Source organism: Mytilus trossulus, unplaced genomic scaffold (assembly GCF_036588685.1).
Source record: "Mytilus trossulus isolate FHL-02 unplaced genomic scaffold, PNRI_Mtr1.1.1.hap1 h1tg000424l__unscaffolded, whole genome shotgun sequence".
Taxonomy (NCBI): Eukaryota; Metazoa; Mollusca; class Bivalvia; order Mytilida; family Mytilidae; genus Mytilus; species Mytilus trossulus.
The window spans coordinates 257,396-281,770 of record NW_026963354.1 but is presented as its reverse complement, the minus strand read 5'-3'; the positions used below and the strand labels follow the sequence as shown (position 1 = coordinate 281,770).

Here is a 24,375-nt window from a genome sequence, read left to right as displayed (position 1 = left end):
TTCCTCATTGTTGTTGAGTCTGCAATTTACAGCAAAAATAGGCGAGACACTGGGTTCCGCGGAACCCTTACAATTTAAAAAAAAAACTTAATAGGGTTGTAAAAGCGTTGACCGTGCGCACATTTTTAAGTATGAAGCTCTTCCGCGCTTTATACAAAATGTACTTCGGTCAACGCTTTTACACCCCAATAAATTTACAAAAAAGAGCATTCAATTTTTATTGTAGTGCTTATCAATGTGACTAGTTCACTAATCTTAGTGTCGTATGACTTTGTCTTTGATCATCATGACAATATTCATTATATATTCGTCAAAATGATTGAAAACAAGAATGTGTCTTAAAATAATGCCCAGGAAATCCTGAATTGGGACAGGCCCAAAAAGTTGACAGACTTAAGCATGATATTTTAAGATCTCAAACCCCCTCTCCCTTTCCATCTAGCCAAAGTAGAAATAAAATCAAACACACAACAATACACACAGTAAAATTTACTTTAAAAAAAGTCTGAGTCTGATGTCAGATTCAACTACCTTGACCGAAAACTTAAACCTGAAGTGAGACACAAGGACATTCAGACGAACAGACGCATAGACCAGAAAACATAATGCCTGCAAATTGGGCTTAACAACAAAACCGGGTCACATTTTAAAATTAACACTTTATTTTTACGCATGTTTATAAAACTGTTCAAAACATAACCTTTAATAAGGTAACAGACATATAGTATGCTTACAGACTTCAGGCTCTTTTTCTATGCATGGAAAGGTCAATTATCCCTATATATATATATATATACATTTGCGAAAGCAAATTAACAGATCTTACATTGTTGGGTTAATGTTTAGACGAGTTGTATATACATAATGTACACAGCCATGTATCACCATCACTGCTGGTGATCCAATGGATAAATCTGTTGTAGAGTTGTCACTGGCTCAGACGTACTTATTTATATATACATGTATATACGGATATATGGATAGTCTACCTTCTATGCTGTTTCCGTTTTCTTACTATCAAATCTTATAGAACTTGTTCTCTATGCACATTACCAACAAAGGCACATCCAACTGGAATATATGTAGTTTCATTTTCAAAATAAATCACGTGTTTCTCGACAATTATGGAAATTTAAGTAAAATATTTTTTTTAGTTCGCCCCCCTTCCCTACCCCCTTTTCGTAACATAAATCATTGATCCGACCCTCATACCAGAGAGAGAAGACTGTCCTATTCAAACAACAGATTTTTAATTAATAATTAGCAAAAACATCAGAAATGTACAGCTTTTGTTATATTGAAGGTCTATCTAAAATTTCATAATTAAAAGAAAAATGTCCTCAAAGTTGTTATTGACTCCCTTACACATGAAGTTCATTGCTTTTGGATTTTTTTTAAAGACATTTAACTAGATATACTTACTGAAATATAATTAGGAATTCACTTTACATTCATAAACAAACAAAATAAGTTTCTATAGGCATAAGAATGTATAAACTAAACTTTGTCAGATGAAAAGGTCCAATTTGGACGGCAAATTTCAGCTTTTTATTGCTCTGCTTGGCTATGAAAAATATAAAATAAACCATCGCACCAACCTTGCACCAAAAAGATTTTTTATCCAAAGTTTTATATGTATGAACTTGTCAAAATGTTTAAATTTCTAATTGGTGCAAGCATGGTGCGGTGGTCAAAATTCAGAAAAACCATCAAAATTTCTGTATTTTTGCTTATTTTCCCAATTTTGACGTCATTTGGACCTACCATTGTGACGTCATTGAACCTTTTTTAGTTAAATAAAAACATTTTTTTTAAATCATTGACTCATATTCTAATAATTTATGGGGAAAAATCTGCTCTGTTAGAATTTTTATTATCTTGTAAATCTGGGGCCATTTTAGGCCATTAAAGCCCCTACTCCTTTTCTTCAGGAATTTAAACAGACTTTGACCAAACCACAAAAATGCAACATTTCCCTCTATCCACAAAAATTGGAACCCACAAAAATAGATGAATTCAAAGTCAATCAACTAGTAAGGAGGTTAAAAGAACTGCCATAATTGTGATATTTTGACTTTTGTGTTTAAAAATTAAAGAGCTTGTTTTCCTTTCTGTTTATATTTAAACTTGCTTTACTCTATTCAAAATTGTTTTGTTAAAATTTACATAAATTTTGAAAAAAAAGTACCACCATAATTAATACACAGAAGAGTGCAATATAAGATGTCTCGATAGATAATAGAATACTGGTTGCTGAATTTGTTTCTTCTTCATTTTAACAGGAACAGATTTTTAAGGAGAAATGTGAGACTATGTTACAAAGAACGACAGAAGGATATAATTCTACCATTATGACATTTGGGGCAGTAAGTATTAAATTTAGCCATTTTGTCCCCATTTAATATAGTTGAAAATCATAACTCACTACTTAATTCAACAAGCAATGGAAATTATAGTTTCATTATTTACAGATATTTTTAAAGCATGTTAAACTTTCTACACAATTTTTGTTTTCATACGTAAATTCCAGCAGTGTCATTTGTACTGAACTACATATTCATGTTCAAATACACAAATATATTATTATTTTCCTTTACAGACAGGAGCAGGTAAAAGTCACCTGATGTCAGGCACAGACGACAATCCAGGGATAGCTCCACAGGTAAGTTAATTACATGACCCTCATGTTAAGTTTGTAGAAGATATATTTCAGGAATCTCTCCTATATGTTCAAAGGTCTAGGCTATGATCTTTGACCTACAGGTGTAGAACACTTCAGCAAGTCACAAATGTGGTAGATGTTTAAATGTTTTTTGAAAGAACATCAAACAGATTGTAAGGTGAAAAGTTATGATTTTAAAGTGCCAGTCTGCTTAAGAATCAGGCAGTGGTGAAAACATGACCAACAAAACCCACCCAATTTGACATTGATTTCAGTTCATAATATGTTGTTATGCACAAAAATAACACTCATTTCCATTTTCTGTTCTGGTAATAGAAGATACAATTTGGTTGAAATGCACTAGAAATTAACACATAAGGGGAGATATTAAACTCTGTAATTTGCTAACATTCTAACCAATTTTCTAACCAAGTTATTTGATATTACCAGACACACACAAAAGAAAGACTAATAATTTTTAACTCAGGATGATGGTTAGTATTAAAAAGCATGATTAGCTCGGTGGATTTTTTCTAATCATGTTTTTATTTTTACCTAAATTGCCTGATTCTTACAAAGACTGGCACTTACTTTAAACAACATTTTAAATTTTGTTTTAACAGTTTTTTTGACCTGCCTGTCCATCAGTCTGTCATTCTGTCAGTCTTATTCTTGTCATTGCATCTCCTCTGGAACTAAACAACAGACCTCATGAAGCTTTGCAGATCTTAAGACGATGTGCATATCAACAGGAAATTATGATTTAATTTTTCCCAGGAGTTATGCTCCTTCGAGTTTGGATTTGTAATATTTGTAATATACTACTACAACAGATTGTCATTGCAATTCCTTTGAAACCAAATGACAGAATTTCATGAAACATTGTAGATACTAATGATAAGCATATCAACAAGGAATGTTTATTAGTTAACATTTGTAGGAGTTATGAATCTAGGAATCTAGTGAGATTTTATTTACTTAGTGACAATGTAGTGTCAGTGAGCTTGCTCTCAAAGGTTCTTTGATTAAAAATAAATAATGTTTCATCTTCGTTTTCAGATGATCAAGAGATTATACCAACATATAGCTGAGAAAAGTAATAGAGAATTCTTCATAACTGTGTCATACTTACAGGTAAATTTGTTATTAGCATGTTACAGCAACAAGTATGTCATGTGTTACTTCTGTGACTTTGTATGATACAAGCGTTAGCCTTTCAAAAAGGCTATTCAAATCTTAGCTGATGAAAATGGAAAGTGCTCTCGCTTTGTAGACTAATTCTTTTACTAGAATAGCCACGTGCATCAATCAACAAATTTTTCCACACACGTCTAAACAAAGGTCATTTTCTATGTCGTCGTATTTCCAGACTTGTAAGCTGTAAAAATGACGAAAAACGTGCATATCAGAAACTTGGCAGAAGCGCTGTATTCTGATTCACATTAAATTAATCGTATACCGATATTCCAAAAACAAATAATGTCTTTATAAAACATAAGGATTTTCAACAGTAAACTGTTAAAAATCCTTGCTGACGAGAAACATGCGTTCTCTTGGAACGCAAAAATTAAAACTAAAGCTAGTGTATGTTACACAGGTGAACTATGACGTAGGTGAGTACATCTCATGGATGTAATTTTTAATCACCTAGGTAATTGCGATGAGAACATGTTGTGAAAGCAAACATATTCTATATAATATAAATGTAATTTCATGGTAAGTATATTTAACCAAATTCATATAAAATCTAATTGCTAAAATAGAGAGGACAAATCCGATACTCTACGGGATTGATGTACATTTACTAGGTTTGGATTGTCCTTACCAATCAATAAACTTTGATTATTCACGTCCCGTAATATCTTCCAATCAGGTAGCAAGAAAAATTCAACCTACTAACTGTCCATCATTCAATTCTTAATCTCGACTCCTAGGAGTCGATAATTAGCATAGTTTTAAATTATTTAATTATCAACTGTCTATGAGTAAAAAAAATCATTACATATTTTTTTTTTTAAAGAGTTATTGGTCATTTCCTTGTATCTTCTTTATCCTAATTATAACCCCCTCCCCCTAAAAAAAGAAACAAAAATACTTAAGTACTAATAAGTATTTAACAAAATTTCCTTGTACATCTCCTTGTACCTTCTTTATCCTAATTATAACCCCCTCTCCCTAAAAAAAGAAACAAAAATACGTAAGTACTAATAAGTATTTAACAAAATTTCGAAGATACCAGGTTTGGCAGTAAGGACCAGACAGCATTAACCAATAGAAAAAAGATGAAAAGACAATAACCAACAAGACAGTGAACCAAAACAAATACTTTTAAATAATCATGGTAATAAATATCATGCTGCTTATGGTAAATTTAGTTTCTCTGGTAGAGTAAGCAGTAATGGAATCAGAAACATAACTATGTTCTCTGTTTTTTAAAATAGGATATTTTATGAATATTTTTATTGTTGCTAGGCAATGGATGAGAAGATGATGGATTTATTAAACCCTCACAACAACCAGATGACAATCAGACATCACCCACATAAAGGAATGTAAGTATTATAATTGTTATACAAGTAAGAGGTTTAGCTAGCTATAAAATTAGGTTTAATCCATCATTTTCTACATAAGAAAATGCCTGTACCTAGTAAGGAATATGACAGTTGTTATCCATTAGTTTGACATGTTTGAGCTTTTGATATTGCCATTAATTTTGATAAGGGATTTTTCGTTTTGAATTTTTCTCTGCTTTCAGTATTTTTGTGATTTTACCTTTTATCTTAGGAATAAGTAAATCCAAACTGACACACTTAAAACCTGACAGGCAGAGCTACTGTCAAGACAACCTAAAAGACAATTTGAAATGTTGTTTTTGCATGTGTTATGTTTTGAGAGTTTTTTCAGATTTTGTCGAGCCTGCAACTTTTGTTGCAGAAAGCTCGACATAGGTAAAGTGATCCGGCAGCAGCTACGGCGGCAGCTACGGCGGCGGCAGCTTGGTTAGCTAACTTCTTAAAAGCTTTATATTTTAGGAGCTTGTCTCACAGAAAACCATGCAAAAGTGTCCAGGAGTGATTCTCACAGAATGTCATGAAATTTGGTACAGACAATGCTTAGGCCATGCCAATATCACTTGTAAAAAATTTTGCCTGAATTTTTTTGGATTGCGGAGTTTTGCAGCGCCATCTATTTTTCACCATTTTTTACGGGAAAATTGGCAAATTTTAGTCTTTTTTAATCATTTTCAATGAAAAAATAAGCAACTATAGGCAGGATTAATATCCTTTTTTACCAATTCATGTGACAAACCATTATAAAAGAAATAAAAAAACAGAATAGTTAATATATATTTATTTCTATGGCAGTCCAATTTCTCTATTCATAGTACTTGTGTACAGTGAATTTGCTATTTCAGCCAAATAAGCACCTGACAAAAATGCTAAAATGGCGAAAAGGTGAAGCTGTAATTAAAAGTTAACTGTATCAAAATAAACCTCTCTGATAAGTTAAAGAAATAAAAAAAATCCACCCACGGCAAATAATTTGAAATATCGGTAGTTTGTTTCTTAGTACAGCTAGTCCTCTACATATTTCAATCTGTATTTGTATACTATTTTCAGTGTATAAACTCATTCTTTTTCTAAATAAAGCAATAACTACTGGTTTAGATTTTACAAATCAAGTGCTTTATTAATACAAATGTTGTTTTCTGTAATTTAAAGCAATATTATACTGCAAACATAAAATCAAAGTGCTAAAAGCACTCATGGAAAGCTTTATAAAAAAAAAAAAAAGACAAATTATTGATACAACATTGAAATCTACCAGGTGAATGCTAGTTTTCTATCACATTTCAATACAATTGATTAATTCAAATCAGAACAATCCTGTGAACAAATAATCAAAGTACGCAAAGAACTTTAAGAATGTATGTTTATACATTTGTATTGTTTCAGCTTTAACACTAATTTATCTGCATGATCTGATTGTTTGCACTTGAACCATTTTTGGATGAAAATCTGAAATGTTTATAAGCTTAATATAAAATACCATCTTTTATATAGGTATAATTTCATTAAATAATTTATGAATTACTTGAAATAAAGGTAGATAACTCTTATTTGTAATGTGACTAAAGTAAATACACTATATTTTTATAAGTAAATTCCAAATCATAATTTCGGTAAACATTATCAAATGATCAACCTTGCTAATTAAAATAAGACTTCTGAAAATTTACCAAAAAAAATAATCAGAAACTACTACAATATAAAACATCAGTCAGGATATTAATAACATAACATTTATTAAATGAGTAAAACATTTTTTTTTTTAAATCAGGACTTTTAGAATAGAGGTTACTGTATTTGAAGCTTTGCGGATGCCTATCAGTATTTTTACTGTTGCAAATAAAGTTTTAACATGCAACAAATGTTTTAACATGCAACAAATGTTTTAACATGCAACAAATAAACTACAGATGGACAACTTTAAATACAACACAGTTGTATCTACACAGTAATGCAAACTTAACAAACTTTCAATTCAAGTTATTATTCCAATTTGAAAAAGAAAATAATGAGAAATGATGTTATCTTCTTTGACACCAACTAGTCGAACTCAGATAATCTTTTACGTTAAAAATTGCAAAAAAAAAAAAGAATGAAAAATATATACTATAAGACTTATAGTACTTGCAGTATAAGTAAGAGGAATATTAGTTCAGGAACAAAATAAGCTAAACTCATCAATTCTTTATTGTGCTCCTTTTCCAGATATTATAAAAAAAAAAAAAAAGTCTGACTCATACTTTAACTTTATATTTGCATTTTTAGTACATGTATGATTTGGGTCTAAAAATCGAAAGAAAATATATTTAAAATTTGCTCAAACATTGTCAAAATGTATTTTTATATGGGATACCTTTAAAAAAAAAAATATTAAAAAACAAAAGAGTCATGAGAGTCATAAAACTTTACACAAATTCCTGTCCTAAGTCATGTAAGAACATCATTAAAGTAATAAACCTATGAAAAATCTACAGTTCTGTATAAATACTGAGACACTATGATTATGATTGTATGTTAATAGCTAAGAAAACATTGTCAACCATATTGTTCATATTTTCATTGTAGTCATCTGTTTCTAAAGCTGTCACAATTTCAGTAAGCTTCTCGTCATCTTCCATTGTAACTTCTTCAAGAACACATTCATTTCGAGAAACTGATTGTTTTTTAGATGGAGGAGGTGTAGTGTCATGATCAGATAACTTTGATTTTCTAGACAAATAGGATGCAATGAATCCTTTAATTTGTGTGCTGCTCAACCATTCTTCTTTTTTGAAAAGTTTTTCCCCATTTTCATTGCAAGCTTTCTTTATTTCTTCAGATAAAGAACCACAATCTGGACGTTTTCCAGTTTTGTCACAAGCTTCACAAATTTGAATTAAGTAATCTTTTACTTGTAGTGAGAATCGGGTTGATTTTCTCTTGTTTTTTATAGCCCATCCCATTCTGTCCTCTGAATTACTGTTAATATTAAGTTCAGTATCTGATGTAAGTGTTGACACTAACAAATTATTAGATTCTCTGAGTGTTTCACATTTTGAGGCATACATATTTATAGCTTCATCCATACTTGTACATGAATTTGTGAGATATGAATGATTTCCAATTGCTAAATGTCTTTCAAGATTGAAACACTTGGCAAATATCTTCTGACATGAAGGATCTGGACATGAAAAGAATGAATCAGTTTCAGAATTGTGGTCATTTCCAACTGTTTCAGAAACTTCGTTGGCAACACTTTCATTTCAGCCGTAGCCGCTGGAACATTATCCCTATGTCGAGCTTTCTGTAGAAAATGTAGAATTTCAGACATTGATTTAAACCCCTCGAAATTTGTCAAGAAATAAGCATAAAAAAAAATAAAAAATATTATACATGTTATAGCTAGCAACCAATAACAACAACTAAAAAAGACATATGGTTGTACCATTTTCTCACTTTGATGAATCATTGCACTTTTTCTGCTCTTTGGTCCGGTTGTCTCTTTGATGCATTCACCATTTTATTTCTCAAAATATTCATCGAAATATAAACCGAAGGGGATATAACATTTTTTTTTAATTTAAAGCGATGTTGTGTAAAGAGCTCATAAATAAAATACTATCAGTATAAACTTATGATGATTAGAAAACTTATTTGTGATATTTTTCCAAATGAAGTAACTTGTGTGTTATTGCATTTTGTCAGTCGGACAGAAGGAAAATGTGAAATGGTATAACCTTATGTCACTGAAATTGCCCAGGAAAATATTGATGAAAAAATCATCAATGAAATTTAAAACTGAAGGAAATTTTATGGGGGCTATTCCAGAAAAAAAAGTAAGGTGGTGGGGGGGGGGGGCATGGGGGGTTGGAAGGCACATTGTTTTAATAATACATGGGTGATAGGTATCAGAGCAACTTTTCACACTATAATGCACTATAATTTTCAATTACAATTGTCTTGGTGGCAGGTGTTGACAAAAACTGCCTTCCAACACCCCCCCCCCCCCCCCCCCCCCCCCCCCCACCCCACATTTTTTTCGGGAATAGCCCAGACTACATCTAATCAGCAGGCTGTGGATTGATACTTAAGGCAATGTGCAAGGACAAATATATAAGTACCTTGAGAAGAAATACATGCATCATTTCCTAATTCCATATCTTGACAGTCATTGTCTTCTTCTGCTAAAAAAATTAACTCAGATGAAATTATTTCTTTACATACAATTACTGTAATGATAACTGTTTTTCAAGGTACATATTAAGATCATGCATTTGTCATTTCAAATATTGTATTATTTTTCATTGAAAATTGTTAAAATAATTGGAGAATTGTCCCAAAGGAAACAAATGATTCCCTTCTTGCATACAACATTATAAAGGGACATAACTCTTGAACTGTAAAAAGTGATGCTATAAAAATTTGTACTAGATCCAAGTTTTGTGGTAATAAGTAATGTGTAAAGGTTTCATTTTGTTTGGTTGGAGCAAACTTAAGAAATAGAACTGAAACTATTTTCTTTTCAATTTTTTCCATCAATAAAGGGGCATAACCTTCTATACAGTTTCTAAAGTGCTTACAAAGAAATTGTACATATATTGTACATGTATGTTGAAACCACACACATAATAACAAATATATATATACAATATATGTATGTGGTTGGTAATATAAAATCTATTTGTATGAGCTTAAGAAACAGAACTAAAAAATGAGGCTCCGCCAATGTACTGTGATTGTGTTTATCCTGAAAATACTCCCAAGGCTTGAAAAATAAATTGTTGTCTCCTATTTCTCAAAGAAATCAATGGAGTTGTAATAAAGACAGTGAAGAGATCCCGAAATGGAAACAAAAATATATTTGTATACCTGTTATTTGTATAACAGTTTGCCTATTGCAGGATAAATACTAATATATATATTTGTGAACTTGTCACAATATCTCAGTAGCATAAATTTGAATCCCAGCGAGGGAAAAACAAAAAAATTGCAAAAGCAAATATACATATCTAACATTGTTGGGTTGATGTTTAGATGAACATAAAAAGTAACTTACCAGTTAGGCAACCTGCTCTTATATCTTTTAAGTCAACTGAACTTTCTTGGACTTGGTAAAAGATTTCTATAAAAGAAAATATTGATAAATTAAGTTTTATAACTTTTTAAATATAGAATGAAAAATGAGTTAAGATGCATGGTGTCAAATATGGGCCTTTCTGGCACATAATTAACAATGATTAATTATACAAAGTGGTGTGTTAATGCGTTAATTTCCCAGCATATGATTGATTATTTTATTGTTGGGTGCGTAACGTCCAGTGGCAACTATGTCATGCATGTTCAGGACGAGAACAAGTAAACAATAGATACAATAGGTAGGTCTAGGTATATCATTAGAGGCCCACAGGTATGATGGTGGGGGAAATTTGGACTGACACTGGCAAATGAGGGTAAACTGAATAAAAACAGAAAGTTTGCTTTGCAACAGACCACCCCTTAAAGAATTCTTGCAAGGGTTCTTAACTTGAAAAGAGCATCCATCAGATTTAACATCCCCATTCTGTTCAGACGCCCTGCAAATGATACACATGTACATGTACATTCTATTGTTGGTGTGTACATGTAGTTTGAACTGACAAATCTTGTTTTTGTTTAATGTTTTCTTAACTACAATTCAATTTTTATACTAGGTCCAGCCAGTTAGATATATGAGTATTCAACAAGACCGCAATGTGACAGCAACCAAACAACTTTTTAAAATGACTTCTAGTGGTTGACATAGTCTTTAACTAAGAAAAAGCCTGGAATATTCATCTGGATCTATTTATCTTGCAAATTCAGTCAAACATTAAATTAATTATTGTTTTTATTATAAGCAGAGTATAGAAATAAAAAGTAATCTTTATCCCGCTTCAATGTTGGGCAAAAGGTAATGCTAATGCCCATGTCAAAGATCATTTCAGGAGCTCTTAATAAAGTAATAGTTTTTGTATTGGTGATCATTGGTTTAGATTCTACATTCTCAAACTGTTGATTTTTTATTTCTGTTTTATGCTATAGAAATGACATATAAAATGTGCCATTTCATTTACAAAGACCTTAGTAAATAAATAATCTGAAAGTTCAAACTTACCTATTTCTTTCTCAAAATTTATGTCTACACTACATAAATCTTTTCTCAGCTCTGTGACACACTTCTTGCATAACCCTGAAACAAAAAAAGAGTGAATAAATGAATTTACATTCAATTTTTTCCTAGGTCCTGCCACTCATAGCCCCCACCTATTTTTTATTTATCTTTTTACTTGTCTATTATCAAGATCTATACAGCAAAAAAAGAGCTTTTAGCTTACTCTCATTTTTTTCATGATATTAGTCATTCTACTGACATTTATATACATGTACATATAAAAAGAATATATTCAACCAAAATATTTAAAAATTTCTGTCTGTCCAAATGATTTTTTGGCAGTCAGACAGAGTTTGGGATACACTGAAAGGGGGAGTATTTTAGAAGGTAGAAGACCTGGATGCTTCATACTTTATATATAGATGCCTCATGTTACGAACTTTTCGTCAGTCACATGTCCAATGTCCTTGACCCTTGACCTCATTTTCATGGTTCAGTGACTACTTAAAAAAAAAGTTAAAATTTTTTGTAATGTTAGATTCTCTCTTATTATAAGTAATTAGATAACTATATTTGGTATGTACGTACCTTGCAACGTCCTCATGCCGGTCAGACAGTTCTCACTTGACCTCGACCTCATTTCATGGATCAGTGAACAAGGTTAAGTTTTGGTGGTCAAGTCCATATCTCAGATACTATAAGCAATAGGTCTTGTATATTTGGTGTATGGAAGGACTGTAAGGTGTACATGTCCAACTGGCATTGTGTCATCTGACCTTGACCTCATTTTCATGGTTCAGTGGTTATAGTTAAGTTTTTGTGTTTTGATCTGTTTTTCTTATACTATATGCAATAGGTCTACTATATTTGGTGTATGTAATGATTGTATGGTGTTCATGTCTAGCTGACAGGTGTGATCAGACCTTGACCTCAATTTAATGGTTTAGTGGTAAAAAAAAGTTTTTGTGTTTTGGTCTATTTTTCTAATACTTTATGCATTAGGTCAACTATATTTGGTGTATGGAAATATTTTATGATCTATATGTCTGTTACGCATGTTTTATATTTATATGACCTTAACCTCATTTTCACGGTCCATTGCTAAGTGTTAAGTGTTTGTGTTTTGGTCTCTTTTTCTTAATTTATAAGCAATAAGTCAACAATATTTGTTGTATTGAAGAATTGTTAGCTGTTCATGTCTGCCTGGCATGGTTCATCTGACCTTGACCTCATTTTCATGGTTCATTGATCAATGTTTCGTTTCCTGGTTTAATGTTGAGTTTATGTGAAAGTTTTAATAAAGCCTATATTTAGGTCTATCAACATAATATCAATGATTAGTAAAAAAGGAGAGATATTTCAGCGTGTGCACTCTTGTTTATTTTATTTGCACGAAATACTGCTTTAGGATGTCCTATCAAACCACAACTAACCACATATTTATAAAAATAACTTGATTTTCTGTTATGACTCAAGTACATTTAATATAGTGCAACATGGAAGGATTTTGATTTTATGTAATGTCTTAAAAAAGCTGAGGATTACCATATAGCGGGTTATTTTCAGGGGGGGGGTGTAAATTTACTATTATTTTATGGGATATAACAAAATCACCAAAATAAATTCTGCTAATTTAAAAGGACACATACAAAGGTATTGATAAAAGTTTTGAATCTGCTAAAAAAATAATAATCTCCAACATTTTTCATATGTTTATTCAATGAAAATGGTGAAATTTTACCCCACAAAAATAACCACAGTATTTATCTGTTTGTTTGATGATTCTGTAGTCTGACAGATATGTTGTTTTTACTTTAGATTTGTTGATGGTTTATCTGAGATGGTAGTCCATAGTTACGATGAAATGTCAGAGATGTATGAACAAGGCAGGAGAGTTCATGAAGCTGGAGGTTCTGATCTCAAAGGCAGCAGGGCAAGGTTAGTATGAACAAGGCAGGAGAGTTCATGAAGCTGGAGGTTCTGATCTCAAAGGCAGCAGGGCAAGGTTAGTATGAACAAGGTAGGAGAGTTCATGAAGCTGGAGGTTCTGATCTCAAAGGCAGCAGGGCAAGGTTAGTATGAACAAGGCAGGAGAGTTCATGAAGCTGGAGGTTCTGATCTCAAAGGCAGCAGGGCTAGGTTAGTATGAACAAGGTAGGAGAGTTCATGGAGCTGGAGGTTCTATCTCAAAGGCAGCAGGGCAAGGTTAGTATGAAAAAGGTAGGAGAGTTCATGGAGCTGGAGGTTCTATCTCAAAGGCAGCAGGGCAAGGTTAGTATGAAAAAGGTAGGAGATTTCATGGAGCTGGAGGTTCTATCTCAAAGGCAGCAGGGCAAGGTTAGTATGAACAAGGCAGGTGGATTCATGTGACTGATCTTAACCAATAAAACTCCATGATATACTTTCAGTTTATAGTATCATAGATTTGGTTGACTCTTTTTTTTCTGTATTATTTTGTGACATTGTGGTGTGGTGTCATATGCATCCAGTCTTAAGTCTGATTTCTTGACATATTGTTTCAATATCATGAATGAAATGGATATATATGTATATTTATATTTTCAGAGCTCATTCTGTATTTAGTATAACTATAGAACAGAAGGAGAGACAATCCAGTAAAGTAGGAGTCAGATCTGTCCTTACATTGGCAGAAATTGCAGGTAAATAACCTAAAAAAATAGAAACAAATGGAAAAAATGGTTTCAAAACTTACGTAAACTGTTATAATTAAGCATTAATGTGTTTTCACATCCTCACTTTAAATACTCTTGATTATTTTATAATGTCAAAGGCACATTATATACTAGTTACAGTTTAAGTATAAAAGTAAGGAGATGTGGTATGCTTTACAAAAAGACAACTATCCACCAGATACCAAATAATTTTATACTTTAATACCATATGTTTGCAAATAAAAATAAAAAAGGTAGGAATATCATTTATGATATTCATTGCTAAATCCCTATTCAATTGAGAATAAAACTTAAAGTAAAGAAATCATACATTTATTGCTGTTATCCATTCAAAGATTTCTGTTTGTATTATTATATTACAGGGTTTGACCATGGAGGCAGCACAGATCCAAAAGTTGTTGCAGGGTATTATATTTATATATATATATTTGATATTAAAGGAAAGATAAAATCTATATAATTATACAGAGATTAATAATCAAACCTGCCTTGTAAGATTACATACACATTCATACAAATTACAGAGAAATGCACAAAAATTCACAAAAGGAAAGCCGGTATAGAGTTTTTAAACAGTGGAACCAACCAATTTTGTGATAAGAAGTGGCGTTGAGGTAGAGCCAATATTACCTGAAATCATAAATCATTCCTGAAATAAAATGATGACCACTTTACTAACAATACACATTTTATGATACCAACCTGTATTTATCTACAGTTTGACCTCTGCTCAATATGCTGAAAGCCAACTCTTCTCTACAAATTTATACAGGGATGTTTCATTTCAAACTAAATTTTGTATGTTTGTTTGTAGTGTTCAAGGTATGGCAAGTGTTTTAAATGCTTTAGGAGGACCAAAGAAAGGAGGAGCCATTCCTTATAGGGATTCTGTCATCACTAGAGTTCTCCAGGTAAACATATACATCTGATACAGGAAGTGATAATGACTTTCTTTAAAATTGAATGTGATATAAAACTTGACTGATTTCAATTGTGCCTTAAATTTGCTAAAATTAAAATATTTTGGAAGCTATTCTTATTATTGTTTTTCCCAAAGAAATTTAACTATTATGTAAAGAACAGAAATTGACTATTTATTAAAACTTCATCAATGTATTTATTTTTTGCAGGAAAGTCTTGGAGGAAATGCTGTTACTATGGTTTTTGCAGTTGTCTCCCCTGTTGGTAAGTTAATTATTTTAATTTTATTTTGATATCAATAAGGTTGATTGATGTCTTGCCTAAAAAGCTTTAAAAAAACTATTTGCAGTTTAATTATCGATTTTATTATGATGAAATCCACAACAAAAATAAGATGGCTGAGCACTGAGAAATGGGAGGAAAATTCACTAGAAATATGATTTTTTTGTCAATTGTTTGAAATTTATGGGTTGTAAATGATTTTAGAAATAAAGAAAATCATTTTTATTTTTTATTTTTCAGACAAATCAGCCCAGGAAACCATGACAACACTACAGTATGCACAATATGCTAAGAATACAAAGAATCATGTTAAAATGAATCTGGTAAGTAAATAAATGGTTTTACGATTATACTAAATCAGCCCTCAGTAAGCAAGTAAGATAATACTAAATCAGCCTTATGTAAGATATTTTGCAAAATTCACAATAATAAACCATTATAAACATTCTTGAATTATTAATACATAGTTTCTATTTAAAGATAACAAAAGAATGCATTAGAATAGTGAAACCTTCAAAGTAAGATTGAGTAACAAATCCATTATCTGCAGATGATCATACTCAAACTTAGGCATATTTCTATTTATAGCATGCTTAGCTAAGGCTCTGTGTTGAACATCGTACTTTGACATATAATGAATAAAATTGAGAATGGAAAAGGGGAATGTGTCAAAGAGACAACAACCCGACCATAGAAAAAAAATAAAACAGCAGAAGGTCACCAACAGGTCTTCAATGTAGCAAGAAATTCCCGCACCCGCGGAGGCGCCCTTCAGCTGATCCCTAAACAAATATATACTAGTTCAGTGATAATGAACGCCATACTTATTTCCAAATTGTACACAAGAAACTAAAATTTAAATAATACAAGACTAACAAAGGCCAGAGGCTCCTGACTTGGGAGCAAGTGGTTTACTTTTATAAATTGTGACTTTGATTCTCATTCATACCACATCTTCATATATTATTATAACATCATGCAAGTTTGTTCAATGTATAATTGAACATAAAACCTAATTTGGTACATTCATATCAACTTTTTTCAAAAGACTGCTATTATTTACGTTATATGAATATATTATATCAAAGATTTCAGATGTACAATAACTGACTATTTTTCAGGATGAAACACATGATATAATTAATGATTTGAGAGATGAGATTTCCAAACTTAGAGAAAAGATTGCAGCACAATCACAACCTAACAAGGATGATGTTCTGAAGATGGAGGTTAGTTATTGCAATTAAAACAGATTTGGGGTTAACATCAACAAGACAGCAATCCAACAGTAGAAGTTTTACTTAAAAAGACCTGTATATAAAAATTGTCATTCATTGATAAACAATTGAAATGTTATCAAAATATATGTCTCAAAGTGGCTCTAAATTGAAACAGTTGTTAATTATGAGATTATTGACCTAACAACAGACATCAGAAAGATAATTTATGTTATCTCTATGCCAAAATATAGAAATATGAATTATATAGAAGTATATAAATAATCCATTATATATTATTTGTTTTGAGGTTTTATCTTTTTCTCAAATACAATAAAATATTACATCTGATTTAGTCTTTCATCATTCCTCACACCTTTTTACTACCTCATTGCTTTGATTGCAGGCATTGGTTCAAGATTTACAGATAGCCAAGAGGTCTACTTGGGAGGAAAGAGAGAAACAGTCCAGTAAATATCAAAATGAAAGGAAAACTAATCTGGCTAATAAGGTAGGGTTAGAATTGTATGAATAGTCCTTTATATATACAATGTATATACATTCTTTTGTTTCCCAGTTACCATTTGCCACAGGGTAATTATTTTATAAATAAAATAAAAAAGGAAAATTTGAAGTTCCTTAATAGATATGAGTTTTGGGATATTGTCTTCCTTTATATGATCTACTGATTTGAGAAATTTAAATGTTATCTGAAATCAACGAGACCTTTCAATTTTCATCTTTTTCATTTATTGTTGTTATTTAGGATGTACTTTGATTGCTTGCAAGACAAAATATAGAAAGTCTTATCAATATAAATTTATTTTAATACATGTATTGTCAATAATGATGTACTTTAATAGGTCAATGACACTTTAAAGAAAAGTCAGTTTTATCAATATAAACGTATAAATTAATTATTTTCAGGGTGTACTTGAATGGGTTCAAGACAGTATGAAGAAAGGTAACAGAGAATTACAGGAAAAGTTAATGCTGCTTCAGAAAGAAAAAGATCAGGTAAAATTACTACCTTTATTTTTTATTCAGAAGAAGATTACATTAATAAACACATTATTTTTTTGTATGTTATGTCAATAACTCATACTTTATATTTAATGGTATGACTGCCAATGAGACAACTCTCCATACAAGACCAAGACACAAAAGTTTCAACTATAGGCCACAGTAAGCTGTTTGTCATAGTTTAGAGTTGCATTGTATTGGTTGCAGATTCAGATTCAGATTCAATAGTTTATTAAAGTCTCACCACATACAACATGATTAAAACAAGATACAATTATAAAATTAATTATACAGTAAACATAGTTAAAGAGTTGCATTGTATTGGTTGCAATAAATCAAATTGATCATCGATTAAATAGCACCAACTTAAACAAATTGATATAATACAAGCTGAGAAGACCTTTTCTGTATTGCTGACTTTTATATTTTAGTTGACCTATCAATATAAAGAGAGAAGGAAGGTTGTAGATGATCTTAATGAAGAATTACAGAGGAAAATAGGAGAATATTCAAAACTTACACAAAGTGGTGAGATATACAATTATGTTCGCCTGGCTTATCTGAAAAGTGCTTTCTTCTTTATGATAGCATACATTTATTTATCAACCAACTTTCTTTCAAAATTGGAATTCAATTCAACAAGAGTTGTTTATTTATTTGGTGCTATATCAATGATGCATGAAAATCAGTGAAAACCCTTTGTGATTAGAATGTTGAAGATTGCTATATAGTGTAACAACTTTTATAACAAATTTTAAAATGGTAAACTATTCAAAATATTTGAGGATACAGTCAATAACTATATTTGTACTTATGTTCAGGAAAGTCATCTGAATCTGAAACAAAGAAGAAAGTTACTGCTGTACATGACTTGAAAGAAAAACTGAAGAAAGAAACTGATGGTCTAAAAAGATTGAAAGAACAATTACAAGAACTGACGGAGAAACAGAAAAATGAAAGAGAGGTAATATTTATGTTCATTGTTTAAATCTACAGAATTGTTTTGTTTAGTTCTGTTGGGGCAATGTCACCATTGATTTCCCCCTATTAGTCTTTATTAAATTGGATTTAAAAAAAAATGTTTGGTTCAAATAAAGAAAAATGTAGCATGAATAAAAGTTTTATCCTGTCCAGTACAACAGTAAAAATTTCACACAACATTTCATTGCATATATTAGAAAATAATGTGACGCTCTATATTTTCGTGGTTTATGTTTTACACATAAAAGCCCATAAAAGTCATGGATCTGTCTTATTCTTTAAATCTGTTTGAGTTTATTTTGAAAAGTAGATGTATGTTTCTTGACTTAATATAAACTCACCTTTTTAAGATACACTATTTTGTTTCCCAATATCTCATATTTAATACAGTATAGTGATCTGTTTTGTTTAATTTTTTCAGAATGCTAAGGCTCAGATAACATCACTAAAAGGAAATGCAGAGCTGAGGCAGAAAATTGAGGTATTTATAATACAGTAGACACTTTGTCCTCTCTTATGAATAAAAATGAGATGAAAGGTACAAAAAAAATCCCAAATTTATGATAAATAATAACAAAAGACAAAGCTGGTGAATTGAAATTTTAGAATTGGGGAAAATATTATTAAGTTTTCACTATAAACAAACATTGTTCAACATTAAAAAACCATAATATATATGTGCAGAAATAGTTATTACATGTACGCTTTGATGAGAACATGTCTGCTTCAATAAGTGACATGTTTGCAAATTATTACTATAAATCATTCAAACAGTGATATATTGTAGGACAATAAGGAATATAACTTAATACTTTTGATCTGCGTTTTTTTTTTATAGGATTTTTTTTATAGGAATTTAGTTATAACTAGTACTATGTATAATATCACCATGCTATTCCAGAGGGTTATAGTTCTTCAATTCCATGTGTAAATTTTCAATCTTTGTTTTGAAGCGTGAAGAAAGAGAACATTTAGAGAAAGAGCATGCAGCACTGGTACATTTTGAAATTGACAAAATGAAGATGGATATTGAAAATCTGAAACAGGACATCCAGATGAAGGTCAACAAAGGTCACACCTACTCTTCTCAGGAAGGAGAACTTTTAGAAGTGCATGTTGCTGAAATGAAGGCTGAGAAAAATGTTACAACACTCCAGGTGAGTTTAAAAGGTCAAAAGGTCAATGATGCCTTCTCTGGAAGCCAGAGTTCTTAAGTTCAGCTGTAGACGAAAAAAATGTAAATAGTTATTGCATTTATTAAAGGCAGAGAAAAGTTCAATGTTTTTGTACCCGATATAGTTAGATATATATATTGGTACTGTCTTTAAATGCACTGTGTCATCTTATTTAATTCATTTTCTTGAAATCATCTTTGTTAATATAAAGATTAAAGATTTCATACTGACATAATTTTTCCTGTTATACAGATTCAGCTGTTAGAGAAAGAGAAAGCCAGAATTGTACAAGAGTTAGAAGATGTTCATAAAGTACACAAAGATGAGCTAGAAATTCAACAACTTCAACATTTCCAGGTAAGAAGTTTACAGTAAAATCTGCGTAGTCAAAACAAATACTGAACTAAATACAAGATCTCCTGCAGCACCTTTTGTTATATTCAGTTAATCCCACCTCAAATGAAACCTGTATTTGCTTGAACATGCCAAAAACGGTAGTGCTAGTAGTATAAAGGTTATATAAATTAGTTATAAAAAATATAAATAGAGTTCATAGTCTGACTCAAATAGATTTTTTGTTCTTTTCTGACTCCAATAGTTTTTTTTGTTTTTTTTATAGTAAGTTAGGCTTAATGATTGATGGAAAGCAAGAACCTATATAAATCAAATGTTTGCTACTTTATTTTACAGACCTTTAGAAATTTCCGGGGGTGTTTGAGGAGCAGAAGATAGCATTATATCAGAGATTTTTAAGTTACATTTTTTATCCTTTATTTTACAGACCTTTAGAAGTTACAGAGAGATGTTTGAGGAACAGAAAATAGCCTTAGATCAGAGATACAGACAGCTATTAGAGGATGCCATTCAGGATGCTGTGTTCTTGTCAAGTCGTAACAATGAATTACAGGACGAAAATAAATCACAAAGGCAACGTATGTATACTTAAAGACTCTTCTTAATTATGGCTCAACTAAATCAATTGGCTAAAATTCTGAATTATTATCCACAAATAAAACTAAATTGAAAACAGGAGTAGTATGAATCACAATTATATCTGTTTAGTGGTCAACTTATAAATATAAGGAGATGTAGTAAGATTGCCAATGAGACAACTGACCAACCTTGTCCAAATGACATGGTTTTAACAATTATAGGTAACTGTGAGACCTTCAACAATGAGCCAAACCCATACTGTAAACTCAGCTATAAAATGTGACAAGAAAAAATGTGAAATATTTCAAAGGAAAGATTTACATCTGAATTATGACAACACAGTAAATGCAGACATAAAAAAACAACACCCATAGAATGTCATGCCTCTGACTTGGTACATACACATGCAGAATGAGGCAAAGTCAAAAGTTCACCAGCCTGTCAACACTCCACTATTAAGTAGGATTTTAAGTTTTCCTGACAAAATCATGTGGTACTGTCCAGGTTGTCAGGCTCCTCCACCAATCAAAACTGGTGAACAGGAAAAAGCTGAGTGTTGAAAGAGGCGAAAAACTTCAACATTTATCTTCATCTATCTGTTTCAATAATAATTTTTTAAAGCTTTATTCATTTGCATATGTGATATTTAAACTGTTTGTATTTAGATATTGCTGAGATGAAGGATGTGATAACGAAACTTGGAGGAAGAATTCCACCAGAACCTGGTATGACTGCTTAGAACAATGGTGTTGGATACAGATCTGGACTTCTATCCCCTGTCAAAACATTTTGCAAACATGTATCAATACGACTTAGTATAAAATTCAAGTTATTCTTCAATAGTTACTAAAGGGCTGTTCAATTCAAAATTGTGAGATTTTCATGACAGACAAATGAAAAGGATGTTATTGGTAATTCCATTAAAATTCTCTTGGTGTATACATTGATTCTATGATGGTTTTTGTGTTTTAAATGATTTGGTTTGAACAGCCCTTTGATATAATAATCAAAAGAATGAACTGTAAATTGTTAACTGTTTTTCCTCCTAATACTGGTAGTTAATTAACTCTTGCCACAAAATATTACAAAACACTGAATTATTTCCCCCTTATATAGAAGTTTATATGTAAACAATCAAACTTATTGAAGTTGTTTACATATTAGCTACATGATAATTCAGATTTACTTTGATTCTTTGACATTGTCAGAATTTTTAATTCTTACATTTAATGTAAATTTATTGCAGTATAAATTTCCAAAGACAAAAATATTTTTTATATTATAATGGAGGCATGTTAGTTTTGTAATCAAAAATTCTGTCCACATTTATCTATAATAATGTTTGTGTTATTTGGAACAGAACAGTTTAATTATAATCATTCCGTCCACTTTCAACAGCTTCCATCCAGTCTCCATGTTGTGTAAATGTATATGTAAATAATAAAAAAATTGCTACTTTTTTAAGTGCTGGTCACTTATTTGTTATTTTTATATTATTGATAATTTTGAAAAGATATATTTTTATGTATTATTCATATTTATAACTGTAATAAAATTATGATATTCCTACAAACTGGAAGCAGAAATAGATTTAACAAATTTTTAAAGGTTGTTCAGAAATATTTGTATTGGAGAGTTGGAGCAAGGAGGCATAAGAAATAAGTTTTTGGTGACATTTTCAAGATTGTTTTACATTTTATGTAATTGTTTTTAAGGTTTTATTTTAAAGGTGCCTCCTGACTTCCTACATTTATAAAAAACGATCTGATTTTTTTTAACTAATATTTTTCAATTAGAAATAGTTACTGATGTTCTCATATTTCTCTTTTTAATTATATAACATAAACTTGCAACTATATATCCATAAACTTTTGTATTGAAATATTCATATAGTTTTTTTTATATAAATTTCATTAATAACAAAATTGCTATTATAATACTCTACATCTAATGAAATAATATAAAAGACACAAGGCAGATAAACATATTTGATGTCATATTTCAAACTTTAAATGGTTGCATTAGTTCAAAATTAAAATTCAAATTAAAGATCATTTCTCCATTTGCTCAACTTTTTAATTTATTATTTTATAATTTAATTTTCAATGCCGGGAAAAAATATATTAAACTTTACTCAAATACTTTTCAGCTTAAATTTTGATATTTGAAGAAACTATGCAATTTTGATAACTTTTATTACACTTAGTCTAGTGTTTAAATCTTAGAAATTGCATCATATTATATATTCTAGTTTATGATTACACCAGCACTTTTCACTATGTATTTGCACTTGAAATCATAAAATTGTTTAAAAATTCCAGTCTGGAACTTGGAATTAATTTTGTGCAATATGGGACCTGTATTCTTAAGTGTTCTATAACTTTTGATGATTTCTTGAATCATTTTAGTAAGGTCTAAAATTCAAGAAATAATGACAAAAATGCAATAAAATGAACATTCCAATAATTTAAGCCAGTCATTTTATGCTATGTACAGCTTGTGCTGGAAAATCTTGATCATGGATTCATAAATTTTGTCAGCAATTCCAATAAATTCATGTACTGTAAACTTTGAAATTTCTGCTTATTTTACAATAACTTTCATTATAACATTTTATATTTGGAATAATTTTGTTAATTATTATCTTTAATAAATTTTAGAATAAACTACAAAGAGTTGATGTGTTTTAAAATGGACTAAAGAGGAAATAGAACTTATATAACAACTTAATGTCTAGTTTTTATGACCCATTTATGGGCATTATGTGTCCTAGTCTGTGCGTCTGTCTGTACATTCGTTCATTTTTCAGTCTGTCTGTTAGTCCTTCCATCTGTCCCGCTTCAGGTTAAAGTTTTTGGCTGAAGTAGTTTTGGATGAAGTTGAAGTCCAATCAACTTGAAATTTAGTCCACATTTTCCCTATGACATGATTTTTCTAAATTTAATGCCAAATTTAAAGATTTTACTCCATTATCACAGTCCACTGAACATAGAAAATGATAGTGTGGTTGGGGCATCCATGTACTGGGGACACATTCTTGTTATCTTCATGTGTTCATCCTTTATAGAAGTAAGTGTTGATGACAGACCTTTAATACAAAGAAATGGAGATGTGGTGTGAATGCCAAGGAGACAATTTTCCTCCAAAGTTAAAAAAAGGGGATGTAAAAGTCTTGTTTTCAATAGAGTCAGCTTAATTAACAGCTTAATTAGATATAAGAAGTCTTGGTACCAGTGCCAACGAGACAATTCTCCATCCAAGTCACAATTTGTAAAAGAATAAAATGTTATCTCAGAGATATGTCTTGGCTTTTTGAAATTTTGATAACGCAAATGTTTAAAATAAAAATAGCAATACTATAACATGATAATTATGCAAATATTCAGTCGGTGAACCATGTCTGAAGGTACATGGCTGAACATTCTCCATGCAAATGAGATGTGTCAATTTTAATACAACTGCATACCCTTTAAACAAACCTAAAAGAAAGAAAAAAAAACCTAAATACATACATCACTTGTAAACTATGTAAAAGTTTCAAGGTCAATGAAACATGATGAAGGGGAGGGGCTTTATAATCTCCTTGGAATTAAGTCTTGCAAATGTCAATAAATTTGTGAACTATATATGGACTTAAAATTAGCAGTGCATCTTAAACTGCTAATACATATAAACTAAGCAAATGTTTCAGTCAATAGACCATGACTGAGGGGACGGGCCAAATATTCTCCACAGAAATGGGATGTGCTAATGCTTATACAACTGAATACCAAATATCATTGACCTACCACTAGTGGTTCCCCATAAAC

At 30.8% G+C, this 24,375-nt stretch overlaps 1 protein-coding gene across 2 annotated transcripts in view; it reads left to right on the top strand.

Annotated features, from left to right (window-relative positions):
• LOC134702199 (uncharacterized) overlaps window positions 1-23,199 on the top strand; it is a 29,288-nt gene extending 6,089 nt beyond the window's left edge. For both annotated transcript variants that reach the window (XM_063563269.1, XM_063563268.1), the window contains exons 4-23: window positions 2,283-2,366; window positions 2,600-2,662; window positions 3,722-3,796; window positions 5,135-5,214; window positions 13,160-13,279; window positions 13,907-14,001; window positions 14,397-14,439; window positions 14,849-14,945; window positions 15,165-15,219; window positions 15,478-15,560; window positions 16,359-16,466; window positions 16,861-16,965; window positions 17,382-17,471; window positions 17,909-18,005; window positions 18,299-18,441; window positions 18,880-18,939; window positions 19,412-19,615; window positions 19,886-19,990; window positions 20,415-20,565; window positions 21,232-23,199. In XM_063563269.1, coding sequence (XP_063419339.1) covers window positions 2,283-2,366; window positions 2,600-2,662; window positions 3,722-3,796; window positions 5,135-5,214; window positions 13,160-13,279; window positions 13,907-14,001; window positions 14,397-14,439; window positions 14,849-14,945; window positions 15,165-15,219; window positions 15,478-15,560; window positions 16,359-16,466; window positions 16,861-16,965; window positions 17,382-17,471; window positions 17,909-18,005; window positions 18,299-18,441; window positions 18,880-18,939; window positions 19,412-19,615; window positions 19,886-19,990; window positions 20,415-20,565; window positions 21,232-21,305 — 1,932 coding nt within the window. In that variant the 3' untranslated portion in view covers window positions 21,306-23,199. The remainder of the gene's footprint in view (window positions 1-2,282; window positions 2,367-2,599; window positions 2,663-3,721; window positions 3,797-5,134; window positions 5,215-13,159; window positions 13,280-13,906; window positions 14,002-14,396; window positions 14,440-14,848; window positions 14,946-15,164; window positions 15,220-15,477; window positions 15,561-16,358; window positions 16,467-16,860; window positions 16,966-17,381; window positions 17,472-17,908; window positions 18,006-18,298; window positions 18,442-18,879; window positions 18,940-19,411; window positions 19,616-19,885; window positions 19,991-20,414; window positions 20,566-21,231) is intronic.
• Window positions 23,200-24,375: the final 1,176 nt, after the last annotated feature.